General features: G+C 44.8%; 1 protein-coding gene across 10 annotated transcripts in view; it reads right to left on the reverse strand.

Annotated features, from left to right (window-relative positions):
• Window positions 1-25,808, reverse strand: part of Tmem43 (Transmembrane protein 43) — a 183,924-nt gene that overhangs the window by 19,963 nt on the left and 138,153 nt on the right. For all 10 annotated transcript variants that reach the window (XM_075694857.1, XM_075694856.1, XM_075694853.1 and 7 more), the window contains 2 exons: window positions 18,079-18,191; window positions 9,216-9,275 (listed from right to left, as the gene is read on the reverse strand). In XM_075694857.1, the coding sequence (XP_075550972.1) occupies window positions 9,216-9,275; window positions 18,079-18,191 (173 nt within the window). The remainder of the gene's footprint in view (window positions 1-9,215; window positions 9,276-18,078; window positions 18,192-25,808) is intronic.

Consider the following 25,808-nt stretch of genomic DNA (forward strand, 5'->3'; position numbering starts at 1 on the left):
CAGCACCTAGAACTGTTTAAAAGCTTACAATATGGCCAAACCACAATTTTTATTAAATTAGAGCCCACTGACATTAGACCAGCACAGCATGAAGCAATGACGGCAAAAATTAACAGCAAACTGCACGCAACAGAAGGCCAGATCACAATGCTCAAAGATAGAGTAAATGTTCAAGAGAGCACCATTAGGACAGCAAGAAAAGCAGTTAAACAAATGCATGACAAGAGCGTTGACTCAGAAAATAGAAGCCAGAGAAATAACCTAGCCTGTATGGGGCCAACGATACCAAATCATAAACATGGGAACAGTCTCAACAATTGCTCAAAAACATTTGCAAACAAAACTTGCAGTTAGAATTGCAGTAAGTAGACAGAGCAGAGTGTAGAGGTCGCTATAACAAAATGACAAAAAGGCCAATCATCATCAATTTTGCCTCCTACAAAGAAAAATCCAACGTTCTCTCGAATGCTAGGAACTTCAAAGGAACTGCATACAGTGTTGACCAACACTGCACACCTGAAACAGGAGATATTCGGGAAAGGCTCCGGGAATGTGCTAAGGTCAATAAAGTGGATGAAAAAATATCGCATCAGACTAAGCTTTCATAAGTTAGTTGTGAATGGCAAGACATTTAAGTGGGATAAAGAAAACGAAGAAGTCGATCAAGTCGTGAAAAATAAATGACCCAAACCAGAGAAAAGGGGCATCAAATACTTGATCTGATTACAGTGACGAATTGTAGGAGCATTGTTAATAAAGTTGACGACCTTGCTGCTCTTATTGGCTCTGTGAAAGTCAATATATTCTTTGTGACTGAATCGTGGCTGGATTCTTCTGTTAGATAAAGTGAAATGTTTCGAGAAAACTTCATTGCTTATCACAGATAGATCCTGCATGGGTGGTGGCATTTTTCTCTTAGTTTCATCATCATCATCATCATCATCATAATAATAATAATCATCAGCCTGGTTATGCCCACTGCAGGGCAAAGGCCTCCCGCATACTTCTCCAACTACCCCGGTCATGTACTAATTGTGGCCATGTTGTCCCTGCAAACTTCTTAATCTCATCCGCCCACCTAACTTTCTGCCGCCCCCTGCTACGCTTCGCTTCCCTTGCAATCCAGTCCGTAACCCTTAATCTCTTAGTTTGCTGCTCTTTAAACTCATCTGAACTAGATATAGGTCATGATGATGCAGAATCAGTGTGGTGCAACTTTACCTTGCCAGGCAATTCTTCATTCACAGCCGGAGCTTTCTACCAGCCTCCTAACTCACTTGTCACCAGGCTACAGGTTTTACATGAAATTGTTTCTGAGGTTAAAACAGACATTTGGGCGAGTTGGTAAGACATATTTGAAATCACGGGGACAAGCAGGGAGAAACGACACGGACGAGCACTGCCGTGTCGTCTGCCGTGTCGCTTCTCGCCACATGTTCCTGCTGGCGGGGGACTTCAATTTACCTGACTTATGCTGGCGTGACAGAATTTGTGAGTACACAGCAGGTGGAATCTTAAACTTGGAGATAAAAAGTATCATAGATTCTTTTGGATTAATGCAATATGTTGTTGATGCAACTCGTGGCAACAATACATCAGACCTTGTTTTCGGAAACTCATTAAATATCGTGAATTTTGTTAATGTTAGTCCGGGAATAACTGACCACCTGGCTGTCGTCATAAGTGTTAAGACCAAAAGTAGCAGACAAAAAAATAAAGAGACCAAAACAATGTACCTATATGACAGAGGTGATTATGCCAGCATATCAAGTCAGCTTCTTGATCATTTGCCACATTTTGAATGCCTCTCAGATGATTGTGACATTCAAGAATTGTGGGAGAATTAAAGAAAGAAAACTCAAGGAGCTTACCAAAACCTACATCATCATCATCATCATCATCATCATCAGCCTGGTTACGCCCACTGCAGGGCAAAGGCCTCTCCCATACTTCTCCAACTACCCCAGTCGTACTAATTGTGGCCATGTTGTCCCTGCAAACTTCTTAATCTCATCCGCCCACCTAACTTTCTGCCGCCCTCTGCTACGCTTCCCTTCCCTTGGAATCCATTCCGTAACTCTTAATGACCATCGGTTATCTTCCCTCCTCATTACGTGTCCCGCCCATGCCCATTTCTTTTTTCTTGATTTCAACTAAGATATCATTAATTCGCGTTTGTTCCCTCACCCAATCTGCTCTTCTCTTATCCCTTAATGTTACACCTATCATTCTTCTTTCCATAGCTCGTTGCGTCGTCCTCAATTTAAGTAGAACCCTTTTCGTAAGCCTCCAGGTTTCTGCCCCATACGTGAGTACTGGTAAGACACAGCTGTTATAAACTTTTCTCTTAAGGGATAATGGCAACCTGCTGTGCATGATCTGAGAATGCCTGCGAAACGCGCCCCAGCCCATTCTAATTCTTCTGATTATTTCAGTCCCATGATCCGGATCCGCAGTCACTACCTGTCCTAAGTAGATGTATTCCCTTACCACTTCCAGTGCCTCACTACCTATCGTAAACTGCTGTTCTCTTCCGTGACTGTTAAACATTACTTTAGTTTTCTGCAAATTAATTTTTAGACCTACCCTTCGGCTTTGCCTCTCCAGGTCAGTGAGCATGCATTGCAGCTGGTCCCCTGAGTTACTAAGCAAGGCAATATCATCAGCGAATCACAAGTTACTAAGGTATTCTCCATTAACTCTTATCCCCAATTCTTCCCAACCCAGGTCTCTGAATACCTCCTGTAAACACGCTGTGAATAGCATTGGAGAGATCGTATCTCCCTGCCTGATGCCTTTCTTTATTGGGATTTTGTTGCTTTCTTTATGGAGGACTACGGTGGCTGTGGAGCCGCTATAGATATCTTTCAGGATTTTTACATACGGCTCTTCTACACCCTGATTCCGCAATGCCTCCATGACTGCTGAGGTTTCGACTAAATCAAACGCTTTCTCGTAATCAATGAAAGCTATATATAAAGGTCGGTTATATTCCGCACATTTTTCTATCACCTGATTGATAGTGTGAATATGGTCTATTGTTGAGTAGCCTTTACAGAATCCTGCCTGGTCCTTTGGTTGACAGAAGTCTAAAGTGTTCTTGATTCTATTTGCAATTACCTTAGTAAATACTTTGTAGGCAACGGACAGTAAGCTGAAGTCTTTGGCGTCCCTTTTCTTATGGATTAGAATTATGTTAGCGTTTTTCCAAGCTTCCGGTACGCTCGAAGTCATGAGGCATTGCGTATACAGGGTGGCCAGTTTCTCTAGAACAATCTGCCCACCATCCTTCAACAAATCTGCTGTTACCTGATCCTCCCCAGCTGCCTTCCCCCTTTGCATAGCTCCCAAGGCTTTCTTTACTTCTTCCGGTGTTACCTGTGGGATTTCGAATTCCTCTAGACTATTCTCTCTTCCATTATCATCGTGGGTGCCACTGGTACTGTATAAATCTCTATAGAACTCCTCAGCCACTTGAACTATCTCATCCATATTAGTAATGATATTGCCGGCTTTGTCTCTTGACGCATACATCTGATTCTTGCCAATTCCTAGTTTTTTATTCACTGCTTTTAGGCTTCCTCCGTTCCTGAGAGCATGTTCAATTCTATCTATATTATACTTCCTTATGTCAGCTGTCTTACGCTTGTTGATTAACTTCGAAAGTTCTGCCAGTTCTATTCTAGCTGTAGGGTTAGAGGCTTTCATACATTGGCGTTTCTTGATCAGATCTTTCGTCTCCTGCGATAGCTTACATTCCTACATTCCCAGCATCAAATACGGTAGACTTAAGAAGCATAACAAACCATGGATGAATACTCGTATCTTAAGAACAGTAAGGAATAAAAGGCGCATATACTTAAATATGAAAGAAATGATAGCAATCATCACTTTGAAAGGTTCTATGGTGTTACCTGTGAACACAAACAATATATAAGGGAGGCTAAGGGGTGCTACGTTGAAAAACTCGTCAGCGAAATAAAAATGAATACCAAGGCATTCTGGCAATACATGAAAGGCTACGGAGCAGACCCAGCGGGCATCACCGAAATTGTCGTTAATAGTGAGTAGTTATTAGATGACATTGAGAAAGCTACTTGTCTAAATAATTACTTCCTTCAGTACATTTGCCAAAACACAGCTGCACTCCTTCATCATGGAAAAGTTCCGTTCCAACTATGAAATCAGTAGAGCTAAGTGTGAATGTAATCAGGGCATTACTAAACAAAATTAACGATAACAAAGCAAATGGACCAGATGGCATTTCATCTTGAATTCTAAAGCAATGCGCTGAACTGATTCCCCTTTACCTCTACATAATCTACACTGTCTTTATCTACCTGTGCCCTCCCGGATGACTGGAAAATTACACGTTGTCCCCATTGATAAAGGTGGGTATAAAAAGATGTACCTAAATAACTATAGGCCCATTTCACTTACGTCCATACCATGCAAGTTATTAGAACACATTTCACATAAAGAGATAATGACACACTTACTAACAAACTTACTGGCTTCATAACAACATGGGTTCCTTAAGGGTTTATTTTGCAAAACATAACTGATTTAATTTTATTATGACCTTGTATCTGATATGATACAAGGTCATATGCTTTTCCTGGACTAAACCAAAAGTGTTTGATATTGTTCCACACCATTTGCTTTTAGGTAAATTTGCAGCACTAAATATTCACCATACAGTTCTAGCTTGGATCGAAAACTATCTATCGTTCCGCCGACAATGCACAGTATTAAATGGCAAGAAATCCAGTTTCATAGATATCACGTTGGGTGTCCCACAGGGCTCAGTTTTAGGGCCACTCTAATATTTAATATATATAGATGACATTTGTTCAGGAATTGGCTCTAGTATATCGTTGTTTGCTGATGACTGTGTTTTATTTAGGAAAATGAGAAATGAAGGTGACGTTGCCCTGTTACAAAGTGACTTATTATGCGTTCTTGAATGGTGTTCAAGATGGAGAATGAACTTAAATACTAAAAAGTGTGTTCATGTTACTTTTACACATAAAAAAAAACAGGTTAAACCCTGATTATGTAATCAGCAATAATATAGTGAAGCAAAAATCACAGTATAAATACTTAGGTGTGACATTCTCGTTCACGGAATGCTCGCATTGGTACAGTAGTTGCCAAGGCTGCCAGGACCTTAAACTTTATACAGTGAAATTTGAGACATGCGCTGCCTTGTTTGAAATCCACTGCTTACCTAGCATACGTTCGACCAATGCTCGAATATGCTTACGCCGTGTGGGACCCCTGGCAATATACACTAAGTAATAAACTTGAAAAAATCCAGAACAGTGCAGCAGGGTTTGTCCTAAGTCGGTGCTAAGCTGTACCAATATGAAAAATGAAACAGGATGGGAAATTCTTTCCTCTCAATGAAAATTGTGACTGAAAATCCTCTGTCAAATATTTCACGGTAGAACTGGCATTCTAGAGGAAATATACTTAAAAGGCTTCATTATATCTCTGCAGGAACTGATCATTGTTTTGAGATTTTAGAATACGGCACCAGAATTAATATGTACACTAGTTCACATTTTGTTCATTCCATTGGCAAACGGAATCACCTGTCAAGCCAGCAAATGCCAATGAAGATGCATTTTTTTTTGTTACATTGTAACCACTCTGCTGCTAGTGCCTGAGGTAAGTGGGGTCATCATTGGAAAAAGAATAAAGAGACTGCCCTCAAGGAACTGCAAGCGATCATTGACAGGGATCTTGTGTGTGAATTCAATCGCGTCTGAAGACTTCAAGAACCCTGTTCAGAAGTGTCCAACCCTCGTCAGGACTACCCGACTTTAATATAACAAGGTACTGTATAGACTCGTGTGATGGCCAAGCCATGCCAACGCATGCGCGCAGCATCGGGGCACCGAACATGATTGTTTCCCCAATGGAAATTTTCGTTTTTTCTTTCAAATTTCAGATGCCAGGTTGGGGGTGCAGCTCTTACATGAGTCTATATCGTAGTCAACGTATCTAAAAATTCTTACCACTCTGGATTTGTCAATCTGTGAATGTATACACATATCGCATTCAGCTAAAAACAGGTCACATAAAAACGGCGCTACACACGCACCAATACACACACCATTCTTTTTAATAACAACGTCATTATTAAAAGTGATAAAAGTCGAAGAAACATCAAAGCTGAGCATGTCAAGAAAACTGTCAATTGGTTGGAGTTAATAAAAGACAAGGGGCCAGACTCATCGCTTAAATTTTTGAGAGCTCTGAGCAGGTCCGGTGGTTTTGGAAGAGAATGAAACAAGTCACACACGTCAACTGCATAGGCAGACACAGGCTCAGCACTTTCATTTGTGGCAAGAAAGCCAGTAGCCGTATTAGAGTATTGCACCAGCAATGGGTTTTCCACATGTGACACACGCAGCTGCTTCAAAAGAAACCTAGAAAAGGCACCTTGTCAGGATCCTCTCTTAGCGACTATAGCCCGTAGCGGAATGCCTTCCTTGTGGGGTTTGGCTGAAAAGAAGATGCTTAATGCACCTACCTTCGCGCTGTTAAGTGTTTTATGCAGCGAAGTTAGAATCATCTTACCACAAAGCTGCAGCACATTTTCCTTCACCTTGGCCAAGGAAGCCCTAGCGTTAAGAAAATTATTTCCCATTGCATTCATTGCCTTTTTTACATATACATGTCAGAGAAAGGAATAGAATACAAATAGAAAACAAGAAAAGAAAGTGAAAATGCCGAGACAAGGACAGGAAAGGCGACTGCCAATTTCTCCAGGCTGGGTCATTCTGGGGTGCAGTCTAAGTAAAGCAGAAGCCAAAGAGGTGTGCTGCCTCTGCCGAGAAGTTCCAAAAGTGCAAAATGCTCAATATCGGCTCAAGAATCCCTCTCCCCTCGGACAAAGCTGAGCACGGGAGGTTCGGACTCCCACATGCTTGGGTCTGGGGTGTCACAACACACCAAACGCCTGCAGATCGAAGGTGCCCCCGAGGGGTGTCGTCATGCACCGAGCACCTTACAAGTACTATATTTTCTTGCGTTAGGTTTTATTGTTGATGCTGTACTCACAATTAGGTCTCCAAATTAGGTATGACAGGGACACATACTGTTCATTGTTCATGCAATGATGTTTCATAATGTATGGTAGCTTTCAGTTCTACTAAGCTGTTTGTGACAAGCTTTGCTGCTGGCTTCTAATCACATGGACAGTGCAAGATGATGCAAATAAAGGTTATTAATGTCATCACCGAGTAGGATACAGTAACGATGATGCTGATGCATATTTGACTGTACTACGAGAGAGCAACAAAGTTCTTCGTGCTGAAATTACTTGGTGAACAGCTCGCACTGCCCTTCCATCGTGTGACTTGTGTCCCACGGAGATGGGCACATGCGGTGCCACTCTGAGCAAGTGCACTGCAGCTGGTGTCACCTGGTGGCACACTGCTAGACAGTAAAGGAAAGTGGAATTCGGAATTGATGGCAATGCTGGATCCGTAAGTAAGCTGGCGCATTGTATATTTGTTACTTTTAGCAATATTTGCAAAGCAACCTTAACACGATCAATCATCACGGGCAAAGACAAACCGGTATTGCACCTAACACCAGAGCAACATACTGCATGTCCAAAAAGTGCGGAGAATGGCCAAGTGTCAGTGCCTAATTAACTAGACAGCTTTCACAAGCGATTAATGGCAGTTTCCATAAGCAGGGACACTTATAACTTTTGAATGAACAAAAAAGTGTTTTCAATATTTGTGCTGACTCAGCATTGTGTATCATTTTATTTATTTGCGAAGCACTGCTATCGAAGATACATGCCCTGACAAAACTAAGTGAGTTCAGCAAATGGATTCACCTGCGAGTGCATTCTATGGAGTGTCATGGAGTGTTATTAAACATCTGACAACCTGCAAATGACGGCACTAGCTCAAAGCTACATTGCCATCTGACAGGGTTATTGTTTGCTGACTGTTTTTGCCTTGCTGTAGTCATCTTTCTCATTGTAATAACTAATTCAGAAATAAATCATTCACAGCAACCAAATGCGGCCACACCCACTTTGTTGTTGGCATCCCATGCTACTTTAATTTATTTTGTATGATGACATCAGCTTTCATCCATTACTGTTCTTCTCACCCTCTCAGCTCCTTGCCTGAGAGCAAACATTAAAATTGACTCAAGCAGAAGAGGTATGTGAACCAGTTCAATGACCTCCCAAGTGTCACAAAGCAAATCATCATGCTTTAGCAATTGAATGCAGTGACACAGTGGAATGCTGCTGTAGTTCAGTTACGGTCTCACAGTCCTAAAGCAAGTGCTCCACCGCTTTTTTCCTTGTAAAGTAATAATTTGCACAGAACAAATTGCAACAATGTCCTTCATGCTGCTCTAGCCTCCTATCATAATACGGTAGGCTACACAACTTTTAATGCAATTCAATTTCCTTTGCATAAAAGGCAAGAGCATCCACTTAAAGCTACTACATTTAGTAACTTGACAAAGTGATCATATTGCCCCCAAGACAAGATGCCAACAAACCATTAACAGAAAATTATGCATGTACAGCATAATGAAATGCAAGGTGTCTGAAAAATAACTGTGAAGTGAGAAAAACAAAAGTATGATGGAAAGTGTAAATGACATTGCTGTTTCACTTGCGGATAGCGCAAGGCCTGTAGTTTCATCTGGTAACACTAGACAATGTTATTTGCATACTTCCTAAATTGTGTGCCACAGGCAGCCACACATTACACAGGTACACTGGGTGTGTAAGTGCGCAGTGGAAGCGTCACTTACGGCATGGGAAGTGATCACCACAGGTGATGCTGAAAACGTCCACCACCACCTTGAAGACATGTCTGCACACGACGACGCATACTGTTAAACGCTCGGTGGAGGGCTGCTCAGGTTATCAGTGCAATATGCTCAGTAATGGCTGTCTGTGGCACCCTAATGCCATTTTGAAGTCAGATACTGATGCACAGGACAAGCGCTATAAAGTGAATTGAAACAAACTCTCCTACAAATTGAAACGAAGCCTTCACATATTACACTAATGGATCATGTGCCAGCACCCTGAGCTGACCCAACCAAGCTTACTGCTCATAAACTGTTGCTCTAAGCCAATCAGCCTGCATACTTTCACTTGCAAGCACTGAAAACAAAACAGTACATGGCAATATTCTGTGCCCAAAATTTGATCAACCTACCTTGTCACCTTGGGGGCCAAGAATACCGGCCACAAGAAACGAGATCCGCATGTCCCCAACCTGTGAGACATTAGGGAACGACAATGACGCACCATAAAAGGTTCCCACGTTCCCAAGAATAACCGCATTGCAGACTTCAACATGACACTTATTATGACTCAGTTGCTTGGCAAGTAGTGGAGCTTAATGTATCTTCTTACATTAAGACATATGGGTACTATGGTCCGAAATATCGCACCATGAAAACACTACGTACAAATGCGAAGATATGTTGCCTGTATTTCTAATTGGCATATGTCTTTCTGTAGTTAGGTAAACACATCTGCAAGTGCATAATTACTTATGTAACACTTTTACTTGTTTAGTGTTAGCAAGATGCAAATAATGGTACAATAAGCTAATAATGGTAAAATATGTAAAAAAATTAATGAAATTCAACATGTGAAGGAACTTGGTTCTTGAAAAATGAGCATCTGAGGTACATATTGGATATGTAAGAGCCAGGAAGGTCCTCTGGGTGGGTTAGTCTATTAAGCAATGTACAGGAGAAAAATTGTTATCTCATTATCTGGAGAATGTCATCATGGCAATGATGCAAAACTAAGCAAAGCTGCATGTACAATTTTGCTCATGAGGAATGTTAATTTACTGCAGTCTATTTGTGCAGTGTAACCCTGCTAATATGTATGCAGTAAAAACATGGCATGCACCAAATGGCAGCATATCTCATCCAATGCTTTACAAGTGTGGAATGGTAAGAAAGAAAGAAACTATACACAACAAAAAAAGAAAGAACACTAATCATTTGCTTCAGGATGCTGTTATAGCTGAATGTGCACAATGAAGCACAAGAGAAAAGATGCACCTTTCTCAGATAGTGCAGAAACTGACACAAGAGCGCCTGAACTTTTTAATCTTGAGTGCCTGTACAACCTCTCCCATCAGTTTGCATAACTGCTAAATAATAAATAACTGCCAAAATCTGCATAATAGTACTACTCATAGTTCTTCGACCCAAGGTGCACCAGTGCAGTCTCCATGGTGATGGCCAAAGTGGCCAGTGATAATATTTTTGCTGTGTGTTACTGGTGCTCCTCCACCTTTTCAGTGAAGTACTTGCAGTGTGGCCTAGGGCGCATGCTGTTCTGTACCATGCGACAATTTCATGCACAACGTTTTTTTCATTACTTAGTCTCCTTTCTTTAGGTTACACTGGCTTCTTTGCAAGGCCTGTCGTTGTAAGGTTCAGAATGGAAAGGCTACTTCAGTCCTTGCTTCACCCTTCTTCAGGTTATGGGATGCCTGTAAAGAATTACTACATGGAACACATTTCCTTCCCAATCATGTTTATCAGTACAGCCCTCTTCAGCTGGGCTCTTCCAAGCTTTTCCAGCATTTCTTCCTTCTATTTAGGACAGAATAGCACAGGGACTGCGACATGTCCTTGAAAACTGGAATGCATTCGTTATGCAGAGCACTGTTAAAACATGAGCATACTCTAGTGCATTCTGAAGTACAAAATCGGTTTCTTGGCCCTCGGTGTAAAAAACCAACACACATATCTATGACAATCAAGTTCTACACTTAGAAAACGAAAAAAGGCATCAAACAGAATTTTTCATGTCAGAGATAAGAATGCTATGCACTGTTTAAGAACAAAAAAAAAAAGAGAGAGAGAGAGAACTACATGAGAATAACATACTGGCAGCTTCTGTTCATTACAAACTAACATATGTACTGAGAAACACCTGGCATTCATCTGCACTCCTTCACCACGTGCTGCCTTCTTCGCTGGCACCCTTTAGCATATAGAAATGATGGACAGGGGGGCTACTTAACGTTTATGTTTATAATGGTATGAATGAGACTGAGAGGCCCAATTTTTTGTTAGTCATATAAGCGGTACGAGATGTACAATGTTTACAAGAGGTATCTAATACACCTTATGTGCGGTGAACATGCGGACTAGCCTTACCGACAGACTGAGAGGGCATGAATATAATGGGAAACATATGCACATAGGCTGGCCCTTGGCAAAAGGCAATACTCTGAGCCGGCATAAAGATCAACCTAAGAATGTTATTGACACACAAAAGACTGCACTTAGTCTACAACTGTGTCAGTACTGCTTCCACAGGCTTGGCAGAGAACAAATGGCATCTTCTTAGGCATGAGCACAGGTAGCCTCTTTCATTATCACAAGTTTTAATAAGCACGATGGACTATTAATGGTTGTGTGATGTATGTGTGCATATGCCTTGCACGCTTTTCCCCATATTTGTTAGAATTCATCAATGACCCTAGCATGCTCTTCCGGTGTGTCCCATGTTCTGACACTACAAAATGAATTATGCAAATACAAAAACCCATGAGTGCACAAAGGACACAAACCGCAGAAACAATATAAGAAGCATAAACACAGCACTATGTTCCAGCTATTAGGAAACATGCCCACACGTATTCATGGAGTATCGTTCCTTCCTAGTGTGCCATCACTGTTGGCGCTTCATCTTTTGAAAGTATTCATGGAAGGTCTAGGCAAAACAAGCACCAAACAAAGTATGCACAAGGCATGCACAGAAAGATATATGGCCACTCTCTCCCCTAACCTTTTTGTCTTATACCTTTCTCATGGCCACAGGTCAGCTCAGATGCCCTCTGGGAGTTGAAACAGTTACGATGCCCATGGCCCTTCATTTCTGTCCTTCATTTCATCTTGCACTATTAATGCCACTACCCTTGCGATTCTGACACAAATGCCAGCTTTCTGCATGTAAGATGCGCTGGCGTAATGCACAAGCTACCCATTTGCAGAAAGTAAGGAAACTTGGGCAACGATTTTGTTTCACCACAAGGACCACAACACGAGGGGAAATAATGAAGGCCTTATACATGGAAAGTAAAAGGGACAAGTGCATCAGTAAGCCAAGTGTTGTCCTTTGTGGGAAGGAATTGTGGTTTTTAAAAGAGCAGATCTTTTTGTTCAGTGTGAGTCACTCCTTGGATTTCTCTTTGGTTTTTTTGCCAGTTTGTTCTTGACATGCTTTCTTCCCCCTACTTCCTACAAGACAATGCTTAGGTTTCGGTTTTTTCTTTTCTGCTGGCTCTGTTGTGCATGTGCACATTTTTATCTTTACCATAAATTTTTCTTTGTCAAGTTGAGTTTAGTTAAGTTGTCAAGTGTTACGTGTGGAAAGACACAGATTAAAGAGGCTATATACAGGCTATTTACACTGGAGCCAGATCACCAGGCTGACACTCGCTCGCGCCAAAGGCACAGACCCACTTCGTCGTCGTTCTCGCGGCGGCTCGTCCCTTGAGCATCGCTCGATGATATCGCAATACTACCCCCTGGCGGCAAAAGCGCCGTCACGGTGCTGTTAAATATACAAGGCGCATGGAGAGTTGAAGGGTTTGAGTCGGGCGACGTGGACAATGTCACTGGTTGTCACAGCGGAGGACGTAGTGGGCGTGGCTAGAGCGATTTCGTAGGTGAAATCGGTCACTTGACAAAGCACGCGATATGGGCCTGTGTAGCAGGAAAGCAGTTTTTCACAAAGGCCAACTTTACATGATGGTGACCAAAGCAACACGAGGGTGCCGGGCACAAAATGGACATCACGGTGACGGAGGTTGTAGCGTTGCTTTTGTTTGCCTTGAAACACTTGTAGACGAGTGCGCGCAAGTTGGCGAGCATGGTCAGCATGGGCGATAGCATCCCGGGCATAAGCGCTAGTTGAAGCTGTGGTGGATGGAAGCACAGTGTCCAGTGGTAGCGTCGGTTCACGGCCATACAAGAGGTAAAAAGGCGAAAAGCCAGCAGTTTTGAGACGGGAAGAGTTATATGCAAATGTAATGTAAGGTAGAGCCTGGTCCCAGTCACGGTGGTTGTCTGAAACGTATCTGGATAGCATGTATGTAAGGGTGCGGTTCAAACGCTCAGTGAGGCCGTTCGTTTGACGGTGGTAGGAGGTGGTAAATTTATGCTGTATTGAGCAGGCACGGATGATGTCGTCAATGACTTTGGCTAAGAACGTACGGCCACGGTCTGTTAGCAATTGATGCAGAGCATCATGAATCAAAATGATATCATGCAGGAGGAAGTCCGCAACATCAGTTGCGCAACTGGTCGGAAGAGCGCGGGTTATGGCATAGCAGGTCGCGTAGTCCACCGCGACTGCAACCCACTTGTTTCCTGATGTAGATTCCGGAAATGGGCCGAGGAGGTCTAAGCCGACACGATGGAAGGGCTCAGCAGGGATGTCGAGCGGCTGCAGGTAACCAGCGGGGAGCTGGGAAGGCTTCTCGCGTCGTTGGCAAAATTCACAAGCGGCGACGTAACGTCGTATGGAACAGGAAAGGCCCGGCCAGAAAAAAACGGCGACGTACACGGTCATAGGTTCGAGATACGCCGAGGTGTCCTGCCATTGGTGCGCCGTGAAGCTCTTGTAGAACAGTTGAGCGGAGGTGTTTAGGTATGACAAGTAGGAACTCAGAGCCGCCCGGATGAAGGTTACGACGGTACAGAGTACTGTCGCGAAGGACGAAGAGGCGTAAAGTGGCGTCGGCCGGAGAGTGTTCAAAACAGTCGATGAGTGCTCTGATGTAGGCGTCACGACGTTGCTCATCGGCGAAATGAAGCAGCTGCGACACAGAGAATATACAAGCAGAACTGGTAATATTGGAGGAGTCAAGGTCGTCAACAGGGTAACGCGACAAGCTGTCAGCATCTCGGTGCAGGCGGCCAGACTTGTAGACCACGGAATATGAAAATTCTTGTAGCTTCAAAGCCCATCGACCAAGCCGGCCTGTAGGATCCTTTAGCGATGAGAGCCAGCAGAGAGCATGATCGTCAGTGACTACGAAAAAAGGGCGACCGTAAAGGTAAGGACAGAACTTCGCAACCGCCCAGACTACAGCAAGGCATTCTCGTTCCGTAATAGAATAGTTGCGCTCCGATGGTGTGAGGAGGCGGCTTGCATAAGCAATAACGCGATCCTGGCCACGCTGATGCTGGGCTAAGACGGCACCTGCGCCATGACCGCTGGCATCTGTACGCAATTCTATAGGGGCATCAGGGTCGAAGTGGGCGAGAATGGGTGGTGAGGAGAGAAGAGTGAAGAGACGAGAGAAGGCGGTGGCTTCTTCAGTGCCCCACGAGAATTGTACGCCTTTCTTCAAAAGATTAGTGAGGGGTCTAGCAATTGCCGCAAAATATTGAACAAAACGACGAAAGTACGAGCATAGCCTGACAAAACTTCGAACGTCTGCGGCTCTCTTCGGAACCGGAAAGTCTCGGACAGTGCGAGTTTTGTCGGGATCAAGCTGTACTCCGGAAGCGTCAACGAGGTGGCCCAGAACAGTAATTTGGCGGCGGCCGAAACGACATTTGGACGAGTTAAGTTGCAGCTTCACCTTTCGAAATACATCAAGTATAGCTGTTAGATGCTCAAGGTGAGTGTCGAACGTGGGCGAGAAGACGATGACAGTCGTCGAGGTAGCAGAGACATGTGGACCATTTGAAACCACGGAGCAAGGAGTCCATCATACGCTCAAAGGTGACAGGGGCATTGCATAATCCAAACGGCATTACTTTAAATTGGTATAGGCCATCAGGTGTGATGAACGCGGTTTTTTCTCTGTCCATATCGTCAACAGCAATCTGCCAGTATCCAGAACAAAGATCAATGGAAGAGAAATCGCTGGAACCGTGGAGGCAGTCAAGGGCCTCGTCTATACGTGGGAGCGGGTAGATGCCCTTCTTAGTAATGTTGTTCAGATGGCGGTAGTCTACACAGAAGCGCCACGTGCCATCCTTCTTCTTAACCAACACTACAGGTGATGCCCAGGGACTCAAAGACGGCTCGATGATGTTTTTGTCTAGCATTTTGTTGACTTCTCTTTGAATTACTCGGCGTTCTAACGCAGAAACTCGATACGGTCGTTGGTGAATAGAAGTAGCATCGCCAGTAAGAATCCGATACTTGACCGCGAGCGTCTGGCCTAAAGGGCGATCGTTGAAGTCGAAAAGATCTCTGTAGGACGATAATACTTGGTAAAGGTCTTCAGCCTGCGCAGAAGACAGGTCTGTCGCAACCATTTTCTGTATATTGGGGTCGGTGGCCGAGGCTGGCACGATGGGCCCGCTAAGCTCGCAAGAAGCATCGGTCGATAAAGTTGCCACGTGAAGGTCGCCGAGACAATCAGCGTTGGCGAGGCAAATACCTTGCGGTAGAATTTGCTTTGCCAATCCAAAGTTAAAGATAGGCAGGAAAGTGCAGTTCGCAGTAATAGTAAGTATACTGTGAGGCACGGTAACATCATACTGTAGTGGAATGTCGGGCAGAGGAGTGACGAGGTACTCGCCATCAGAGACTGCTGGGGAAGACAAGAGTTCAATATAGGCTATTGATTTTGGCTGCAGGCGAATAAAGCCGGTGGGGCGTAGGCGGCACTGAGGTGCGTCAGAAGGTTCTGCGAGAATCGGCAACTCAAGGTGAAGGGTACTGGCAGAGCAGTCAATAAGAGCAGAATGCGTGGAGAGAAAATCGAGGCCGAGAATGAGGTTGTGGGGGCAATGAGCAATCACGGTGAAGAGGACAGGAGTGTGGTGGCCGGCGAGGCTAACATGTGCCGTACACATGCCGATGATAGGCACATTACTGCCATCCGCAACGCGGACGACGCGTGCCGACGCTGGGGTGAGGAGCTTGTTCAGTCGTTGTCGGAAGGCAGCGCTCATAATAGAAAGATGTGCACCTGTATCGATGAGAGCCGTGACAGGATAGCCATCAATGTCAATGTCAAGAAGGTTTTGGTTCGTGTGTAACAGGAGCAGAGGATTTGAGGGCAGGGTGGACAATGCAGCTTCACCTCCAGAAGCTGCAGTGCCTAGTTCTCCGGCTGGATCTGGCAGCGATACGTGGCGGAGAGAAGCGACGGGGTTGGGGCGAACGAGACTGATGGCGTCGAGGTGAGGGCGAGCGGCTGTAGCGAAGATTCGGAGCAGGAGCATCAGCGGCAGTGGGTTCATGGCGGGTGGCATAGGGAACAGAAGGTCCAAAGGAGCGGGAATAAGCGGCGGTGTATGTCCGAGGAGGTGGTGGTCATCGGTTGCGGCAGTGACGAGCGACGTGGCCGATGCGACAGCAGTGAAAGCAGATCGGCCTGTCATCAGGGGTATGCCATTCGGACGGGTTGCGGGTAGATGTGGCAGAGAAGGACTGCCGGGGATGAGGAGGGCTGCTAGAGAACTGTGGAACCGTGGGTGTAGACGATTAACACACGGATTTGAGACCGATGTTCTCAAATTCCTTTCTGACGACGGCCTGAATCAGCGCAATCGTGGTTGCCTGTAGATCGGGAGGTGTCGCGGAGAAAGCTGGCAAACAGGTGGCCTCGAGCTCACGGCGAACAATACGAGTTACGTCGTCACAGGGGGTGGTCTGAAACGGTTGACCCTCACATGTCGACGTAGCAGCAGTGTTGGGTAGCCGCGTGATGTGATGTGTGATACGGCGGCTTTTAGCTTGTTCAAGGCGACGGCATTCTTTGATGATGGCGTCGATAGTCGAGACATGGCCGAAAACAAGCAAACTGAAAGCATTGTCGGCGATGCCTTTTAGCACATGCAACACTTTATCTGCTTCAGACATAGTATCGTCAGCTTTGTGGCAGAGAGCCAAGACATTGAGGATGTATGAAACGTATGGCTCTGTAGATGTCAACACGAGACGCAAGAGCCTTTCTCGCAGCAGCCTTGCGCCCAATGGGGTCGCCGAACAGTTCCCTGAGCTTTTCTTTGAAACTGTCCCAACTGTTTATCTCGTCGTCATGCGTTTGGTGCCACACGCGTGGGGTGCCGCCGAGATAAAAGATGACATTGGCAAGCATGATCGTTGGGTCCCACCTGTTATTAGCACTGGCGTGTTCACAGAGCTTGAGCCATTCGTCAACGTCCTCTCCCTCCAGGCCAGAGAACACACCAGGGTCGCGATGTTGGGCAACCGTGATGATTGGAGCAGTCGGACAAGCTGAAGCCGTTGCAGAGGCGGTCTCATCACCGGGAGGCATGGTGACAAGCTCGATGTACCGACCACTCCAGAGTTCCGTGGTCAGGATGGGGATCGCCGACCTCCACCAGAATGTTACGTGTGGAAAGACACAGATTAAAGAGGCTATATACAGGCTATTTACACTGGAGCCAGATCGCCAGGCCGCCACTCACTCGCGCCAAAGGCACAGACCCACTTCGTCGTCGTTCTCGCAGCGGCTCGTCCCTTGAGCATCGCTCGATGATATCGTAATACTATATACTACATTTAAATATATTTTTATGAATAAACTTGTAGTTGTGCTGTAATAAGATGCTTTTTGTAGTTATCTATAGCTGCTCTGCATTAAGGTTTTCTAGATGATACTAATGAGAGGTCCCCTTTACAGTCTGTTAACTCTGGGATCTCTATTTGTAAGTGTACCCCAGATTTTGTAACCTTATTATGCCAATAAACCGAAATACTCACATGTGGCACAATCTCTTTGTCCCTATCTGTGTTAGTGCTGTTTTGTCAAGTATGAACCTAACCATCCGTTTGCACTAGTATCTCTGTTGGGTCAGTAATTTCTTGATTGGCGTGATCCGTGCATTCTTCTAATACAAAATCTTGAAACACTATTCTGCAGCCAGAGTCACACACATGAACCTCAAGATCACATAGCTATTTACATTATACTCACAGAGCTTTTTGGTCACAAGCAAATTTTTCATGTCCTTTCTGCACTGATTCACCACTACAAGGTCACTATTACAAGCGCCTGAATTAGTGAGGTTTTAAGCAAATGAGGTGTAATATTTTTACCTCACCTTTGGCTTCTCGGGTGTCCCACCAGATTCAGTCAGGTACACAAAGTTCTTGTTGCCTTGATCGGTGATTACAGCATCCAGAGGGTGGAAGTTATCAATCATGGAAATCAAACCTGCAGAGGAATCGCGCAGTCCCACAAGATGCATGGATGGGTGCAGTGGCGACTATTTTTTCACTGGGTAACAAAGCTTGGCCAGTGCAAGTTAAAGTTGGCCCTGCTATTGCAATAGGTCTTTGCATATTTATGAGGTTCCCTTCACCACATTGCACTTCTTAAAGCAAAGCTGGCTCCCCCCTTTAGGTTTTCGGGATGAGTAAAGTGGACTGCAAACAGTGTGACCAAAGGTTGGTGGGCCAATTGTGATGACGCCAATGCATGTCCTTGGAAAAGCCTTAATGTGGGCTGCTAATGTGGGCCGCTCCTCAGCCGGTGCAAGGTCACCTTGTGGCATTAACCAACAGAATTAACTAATAAGTGTCCCCTAGCAGCATATTTCTGCAGGTATATACTGGGAAACTATCACATGACTTTGATGATTATTTATCAATGGTTTCTGCACAATGTCTTTATTGCCCATCTGTCAGCAGCTGTCGCTACCATTCAGATGAGGAAAGGAAGTTTCAAATCTTCCGTGCTTGACAGCTGCACATCAGATGGAAGCCACACTGATGCTGCTTGCACTCCAACAGACACTGAGTCCACATATGCACATTGAATTAAAACAAAATGTTTTTCAAGAAAGTTGACTCCAATGAAAGCAGCACATTCACACACAAGCAATTTGTTAGGAAAAGTGAGTAGGATATTACTGACACTGAGCATATGTGTACAGTAATATATGCAAGATTAACATGCAGAAGACAAAGATAATGCTCAATAGCCTGGCAAGGAACAAGAGTTCAGGATCGCCAGTCAGCCTCTAGAGTCTCTGAAGGAGTATGCTCAGGCCCCGCACACCCTCAAGTTCAACAAATGGCCACAGAGGGCGAAAAATCAATCGAGGCGTGTTTCAGCGTAAGCGCGCAAGTGGAGCTACTGTAATTTGGTCGAATACTTCAATTTGTGCTTTTTCTGCTAGGGGCGCTGAACATGCTGAATTTTTTACTTTACACAAACCATTGACATAAACAATCGAGGTGTCTAAGGATGTTTTGTTACCTCAGGCAAATAGGCAGTTGATCTTTTTTAATTTGATTGTTGAAGCTGCTTTTTAATCATAGCGTCAAGGTTTTTGTACTTGATTAACCGCCGACAGCCTATTGGTATCGATGTGTTTCCTGGCCGTTGGCATTCGAATACTACGGCGGTAAAACATTTTCGAAAGCATGCTGGTTTCGTCTGCGAGTCATTACATAGACTTGCTGTAAAGAGGTCTACTCTTGGCAAAACATAGTGCCTCATTTTGTTTAGGCATTGATTATCATAATGAATGCGGCGGAGGTTGAGGGAGTACGCTTGAAGGTACGTTTTTATGCCGTTGATCTCCATAACACCGTAAGTACGCAAACCGATGTCACAGAACACCCGATGCATCATTGTGTGTTCTCCGTCATCTCTTGTTTGCTGTACGCCTACTAATTCTTCATTTCTTCAAGTGTTGTATCCTCCTTTTGTCCTTGTTCTCTTGTGCTTCACTTACAGTATGTCGTTCCGTCAGCTGTAATGCACATTTGCAAAACCAATACGTTTGATAAGACGCAGTGGTTATCATAATTTCACTACACATGTATTAAGCTGGCACATATGGTTCAGATACAGATGCCTGTATGCAGACTTGCACGACGTTGATGCGGAGATTAGGATAATTATGACACCCGTAAGGAAGAGGCAGCTGACGGCCGTAAGCTGTTGCGTTCTTTCCGCCAAACTACAGGGCCTGGTAGTGCTGTAAAGATGCTGTATAAAAGTGACACGCGGTGACAGGGAAATTATTATACTTAGCAGCCGACCGCACGTTTTGTAGCTTAGGTCTTCTTTCTTGTGCGTTTGTGCTACCCTTATTAATGAGCCATTTCTTGACTATGTTCTTGACTATGTAACCGCGTTTGTGTGGATGCGTAGAGGTGTGCTTTTTGTTGTACTTGTAAAATGCAAATAAAATATTTTCAGGCTTACTCAATCTTTGGTGTCGTGTGCGTTTATTCCAGTCGAGGCCATCGTGCCACCTGGAAACCGCATTCTGTCAGTAGCCCTACACGAAATGCAACAGCTGTAGTGCGGCGGCACAACTCGGGGTAACGGCGGCGTAATAAACGAAAAACCGCTCGGGATGCCCTTAAAAGTCAGTTCAGAGTGTGCCTTAACTCGATATGACTCTGCACTACATGTATTCTGCTGCGCCTCGATCGTGCTCCCGCCAGTTTGGTTGCTGTGTGGCAAACGTAGCGCCTACATATATATGTCGGCGCTACGTTTGCCACACAGCAACCAAACTGGCGGGAGCACGATCGAGGCGCAGCAGCCAGAAACCCAGTAAAGCCACAGAACACCTGGTAAAGCGTGTGCAAAACCCCGTTTCCGTTTCCTGTTGTACAGCGCCACCTGTGGTCCCATACTTTAGTTCACGACGCCACCGCTACGCTTACTTCCGTAGCACTGTGGAAGGTACAGTTTCCCTTCTCTAAGTTTGTATAGGTGTTCTGTGGTATGCTTATCTAGGTCAATTACTCAAAGGTGACAGGACCCTGATTATGAGAAGGAAATTGACAGAAAAATAAAAATGGGTTGGTGTGCATATGGCAGACATCGCCAGATCCTGATTGGAAGCATACCATTATCATTGAAAAGAAAGGAGTACGACCAATGCATTCTGCAGCTGCTAACATATGGGGCAGAAACTTGAAGGTTGACAAAGAAGCTCGAGAGCAAGTTAAGGGCCACGCAGAGTGACAGAACGAAGAACGTTAGGCGTAATGTTAAGAGAGAGGACGAAAGTGATGTGGATATGAGAGCAAACGGGAATAGTCAATATTCTAATTGACATTAAGAGAAATAAAAAATAGAGCTGGGTAGGCCATGTAATGCATAGGATGGGTGACTGGTGGACCATTAGAGTTACAGAATGGGTGCCAAGAGAAGGGGAGCGCTGTGGAGGATGGCAGATAACTAGGTGGAGTGATGAAATTAGAAAATTCACAGGTGCAAGTTGGAATCGGTTGGCACAGGACAGGGGTAATTGGAGATCGCAGGGAGAGGCCTTCATTCTGCAGCGGACATAATATAGGCTGATGATGACAAATGCAATACTGAATTAAAATGAAATTGAGAGTGAGATGGAATTTTCTTGGTTTGGGCTGGAACATGATGAAATAAAGCAAGACACTGACGACGAAAGATTTTTTGGCTCCCACACAAATCTGAACAAGACTTCTCTGTTGGAGCCGAAATGTCAAGTTTAAAAAATCTTTTGTGGTCAGTGCCTTGTTTTACTTCATCAATACTGAATTAAGAATAGCAATAGTGTGCCTTTGCCTACAACACAACATCTGCCTTCCATAATTTCACATGTAAAAAAGCTTTTCATTGAGCAAATTTCTACCTGCTAGTGTGTGGAGAGGCAACTAAGAGCGGAGCAAGAAGGCTGACGCAAATAGTAATGCACTGCGCACCCCGTGAAGACAATTCTCGTGAAGTGCAAGCACTGCGTGCACCTGTGGCTGCTGTGCCCTTGTGCGCAGCACAGGGGGCCAGGTTCAACAAAGGGCCTGAATGGGAACCAACCTTACAGATAAATACCGCTCACAAGACAGTTCAGAGAAGACTTTCATTGCAGCTAGGCAGTCCCAGTCTACATTATAAAAATGAACTTGTTGCAGAGTAAGTTGGTGTGTGTGTGTGTTTTTTTTTTGCAATTCTTTTCAATAGCGCAAAGTAGACAACACACAGGGAGTGCCTCCCTTTTATCAACGCTTTTATTATCATGCCTACTGAAATTGATCAATTCGATCAACAGTTTTTTTTTACACATTGTTGAAGTTTTCCCTTGGAATTATTCTACCAACAATGCCACGCACTGTCTGAAATGACGAATGAACTTTAGCTATTTGTCAGACTTGATCATCTTTGGCTGATTTGAGAGTCTGAATATATACAATTTCGACTGGAGGTTTCGTCGAAACTAGCCTCTAGTGTAACAACGTGAAATGTTCACTTTGGTCAACTTTGCAACATAATTTTTAAATGACAATAGTAGGGAATAAATGAGAGAAGAAGGGGAACCGACAGGCTTGATTTTGTTAAATATGGCCACATAAAGCTTACAGACAATGAAGCCAAGGAAAGCATTGGTGAAATTAACTGTGGTTAAAACTGGAATGTAGAAGATAATGAGGAAAGGTGAAATGAAAGTGCAAAAAAAGATAACTTGTTGCTCCTTAAAGCCAAACCCTCTACATCCGCATTATGCATGTGTTGAACTACCATAAACATAAATACTAGTGAACATAAATACTAGTACTATAAATAAATACTAGCAAACATAAAAACAGTAGAACCTCGTTGATGCATTCCCGTTACGTACGTTTTCACGGCACCAATGTTTGCAATCGAAAAACAAAAAAATGACCCATCCGAGTTACGCTAGATTTTTACCGGTTCATAGGTTCCAGGAAAACATGATTTTTCAGTACCAACATTACGTATGTTGCCAGACTGCGATCGCATCACACGTTTTCCGGCCACTGGATTTTAGGTAAACAAGAAAATGTGCAAGGCGTTCGCAATTGAGAAGAGTATATAGCTGCTTGTCGTGGCAGCTTCGTGCAATACTTACCTGCCCATTTCACGTGAAAATTCCGGCGCTCACTTAGCTTCTGACTTCGGTACCAGCAAACCTCCGGAGTCATCGCACGCCACATTCACATCTACCGCCACCAAACCTACAGCAATAACTATCTTCAGCTATCCGTTTTACAGCACGTGGTGCATACTACCATCGGTAGCTTACTGCACGCTTTTAGTAGGAGATAATCCCAAGGCGCAACCGTTCTCTGATACAGGTGGCACTATGTGGCCATCACGTTTCATTTTGGCAGCATCTGGCTTTACCCACCAGCTTGATTTCCTTTTTTTTCCTGTGGCCCTCTTAAAACGCCATTGATAGGGAAACAACAAAATGAGTCTCGGGCCGGTGGAGCACCACCGGCTTGACGCACGTCGGCGTCTAGTGCCACAATAATCCACGCAACGCTTCGCATTACATAGGTGTCAACAATGGTCAAGTGAAAAAATTTTTTTTAGTTACTTCGGATGGTATGTTTTCCCGGTAGACATGGTAGCTCAATTGGTAGAGCATCACACACGTAATGCAAAGATGTGGTATCGTTCCCCACTTGCAGCAAGTTCTTTTTTTTCATCCACTTTCAATTCCAATAATTTATCATTTCTTTAATTCAGTTAGTAAATACAAGTAACTCCCTCTGTGTTGTCCTTGGTGTCTTTGTTGGCTTCTTATGATAGGTTTTCCCAGTTAGTACGATTTTCATCGCATTTTTTTTCCAAAACATATGAACAAGGTTCTACTGTGCTAGTAAACTAGGACTAGTTATACTACACTACGTTATGATGAGCAAAATGAGAACAAGGTGAAAGGGGGAGCCAACGTTTCGACAAGTGGACTTGTCTTTTTCAAGGCGCCATATGCTTTCCTCGTCACAGTATATATAGGTAGGGTTCTTCTAAAGAGGAGAGGGGGTAAGGCAGGTGGGTGCGACAACGAGTGAAGGTGTGCTAGCGGCAAGGATGTAGAATTGTGAATAAAGGAGTGCTGTGCACAAGGCTGGTGACACGGCCATCCGTCAGCAATGTGTCAATGGCGTGCACAGCACCCCTCTATTACCTGTTTCGCTGGTGGTCGTGGGCTATCGTGCCTCTGATAGAGATGATAGTAGTAGCGGCAGAAATCGGGGCTCGTGAAAAGAAAAGTATGTAAAAGAAAATACTGCCATGGAATAAATAAATAAAAGGAAGAAAGGCAGAAAAAAGAAAAAAAAGAAGGAACATTCAAGCATATAAATCACATCCGAACATGTACAAGTGAAGCTAGATTTGACTTCATGTGTATAACTATTTGCGGTGCTCTTAATTTTAATGTCACTTTGAAGGTGGCTGCAGGTCTTGCACCTAGTGCGACAGCATGCTTTTATTACGAGGGAATGCCGTTGGCTGACTTTTGCGTGCGCTAACATGTCTTTAAAGTTCTTGTTTTGGCGATAAGTAACCCTGGGTACATCCGGGAACGCTTTTCTCATATGCTCGTTACTTTATAATATTGGGTGGTATTCTCTTAGGATGTTGTTTATGCTTGGGAGTGCATTAGAATATTTTGTTATAAAGGCTGGTGGTCTGTCAGATTCCAGTGTGGGCTGTCTCTTCGCCCCCCAATTCCGACTGTCTCTCCAATCTTGACGCGGCATCATAAGCTCTATCGAGAGCAACCTGGGGATAGTTTCTTTCTTCTAGCGTTGTTTTAAGGTCATTTAGATGGTGGATATAATCGCTGTCTTCACTGCAGATTCTTTTTATTAGTTTAGCTTGCCTGAAAAAATTCCTTGCTAGCAGACTCCAGCCGACTAGTGCGGATGCGCAACCATCGGCTCCCGTTTTTGTAAATGTTTTCGGTTAAAAAAACAACTAATCTTCAGCTAATTTCCACACCATTCGACGCAGTTCATCTTGAGGGGCACACCGACACCACGTTCTTGCCAGTGGGTGGTCACTTCGCCATTTATCGGGACTTTTTACCCCGACCTTGCTACACGATTTCTAAGCCTATTCGACCAGTCCTGCTTTCCCGGAGAAGGCGCATCGACGAGGCCTAGCTCTAGCACACCGCCGAGCACCCACTACTCCCAAGAATGTCCATGTAAGTGACGGTAGAGGGGGAGGACATCCCTCCCGAGGAGTGCCTGCAGTCCAGATAGAGCACGGCCAATTCGAAGCGCACGTTGCGAAGCCAGCCTGGCATCAGCAGTCGGGCAAGTTCCACATAATGTGGCAGCGGCTGTGGCAGACCCCACACCCTCGCCGACGGTGGCATCAAGAAACGCCTCGCCGCAGCATCGATGCTCCCCGCATGCCGAGATAGCGCATTAAGATCATCGTCCGCCCCAGAGGCGGGATGAACGTTAGGAGGATCAGCCAGATCAAGGTGACCCAGGCACTGGCCATGGCTGCTCAGCTTGCCCCGGCCGAAATGGAGGGGAACATTGTCTGCCACAATGTGGCCCAAAACATCTTTGTTGTGAGCATGCAGACGGAGAAGAACGCCCGCGCTCACGCGGGGGTGAAAGCTCTACTCGTGGGGCCCACTCTATACGAAGTCAACTCGTACTTGGCGGCGCCGGATAACATGTGCAAGGGGATCATGCGAGGCGTCGACCTCGACTTTGACAACAACCAGCTGCATGACATGATTGCCCAGCCAAGGAATCCCAAGGCCCTCAATATGAAACGCATCAAGGACACCACCACGATCGTCATTCTTTTCGACAGACTCAAAGCGCTGAACTACGAATGTGCGGTGCCAGCATGCTTTGCTGCAGGCTCTACAGACACCACACGGACCTTTCCTACGCCTTCGGGAGGCTGGGTCACCACGCTGATGTGTGCCCGGCCCTGGAGAAAACAATTTGCAGGGATGTGGACTCGGGTCCCCCGGCGAACACCGTGAGTGCTTGCCCAAGTGCGCCCTCTTCGGGGGGCCTCATCTCATGGTGGACAAGGCCTGCA

The sequence above is a fragment of the Dermacentor variabilis genome, chromosome 6, assembly GCF_050947875.1.
Source record: "Dermacentor variabilis isolate Ectoservices chromosome 6, ASM5094787v1, whole genome shotgun sequence".
In the NCBI taxonomy this organism is placed as follows: Eukaryota; Metazoa; Arthropoda; class Arachnida; order Ixodida; family Ixodidae; genus Dermacentor; species Dermacentor variabilis.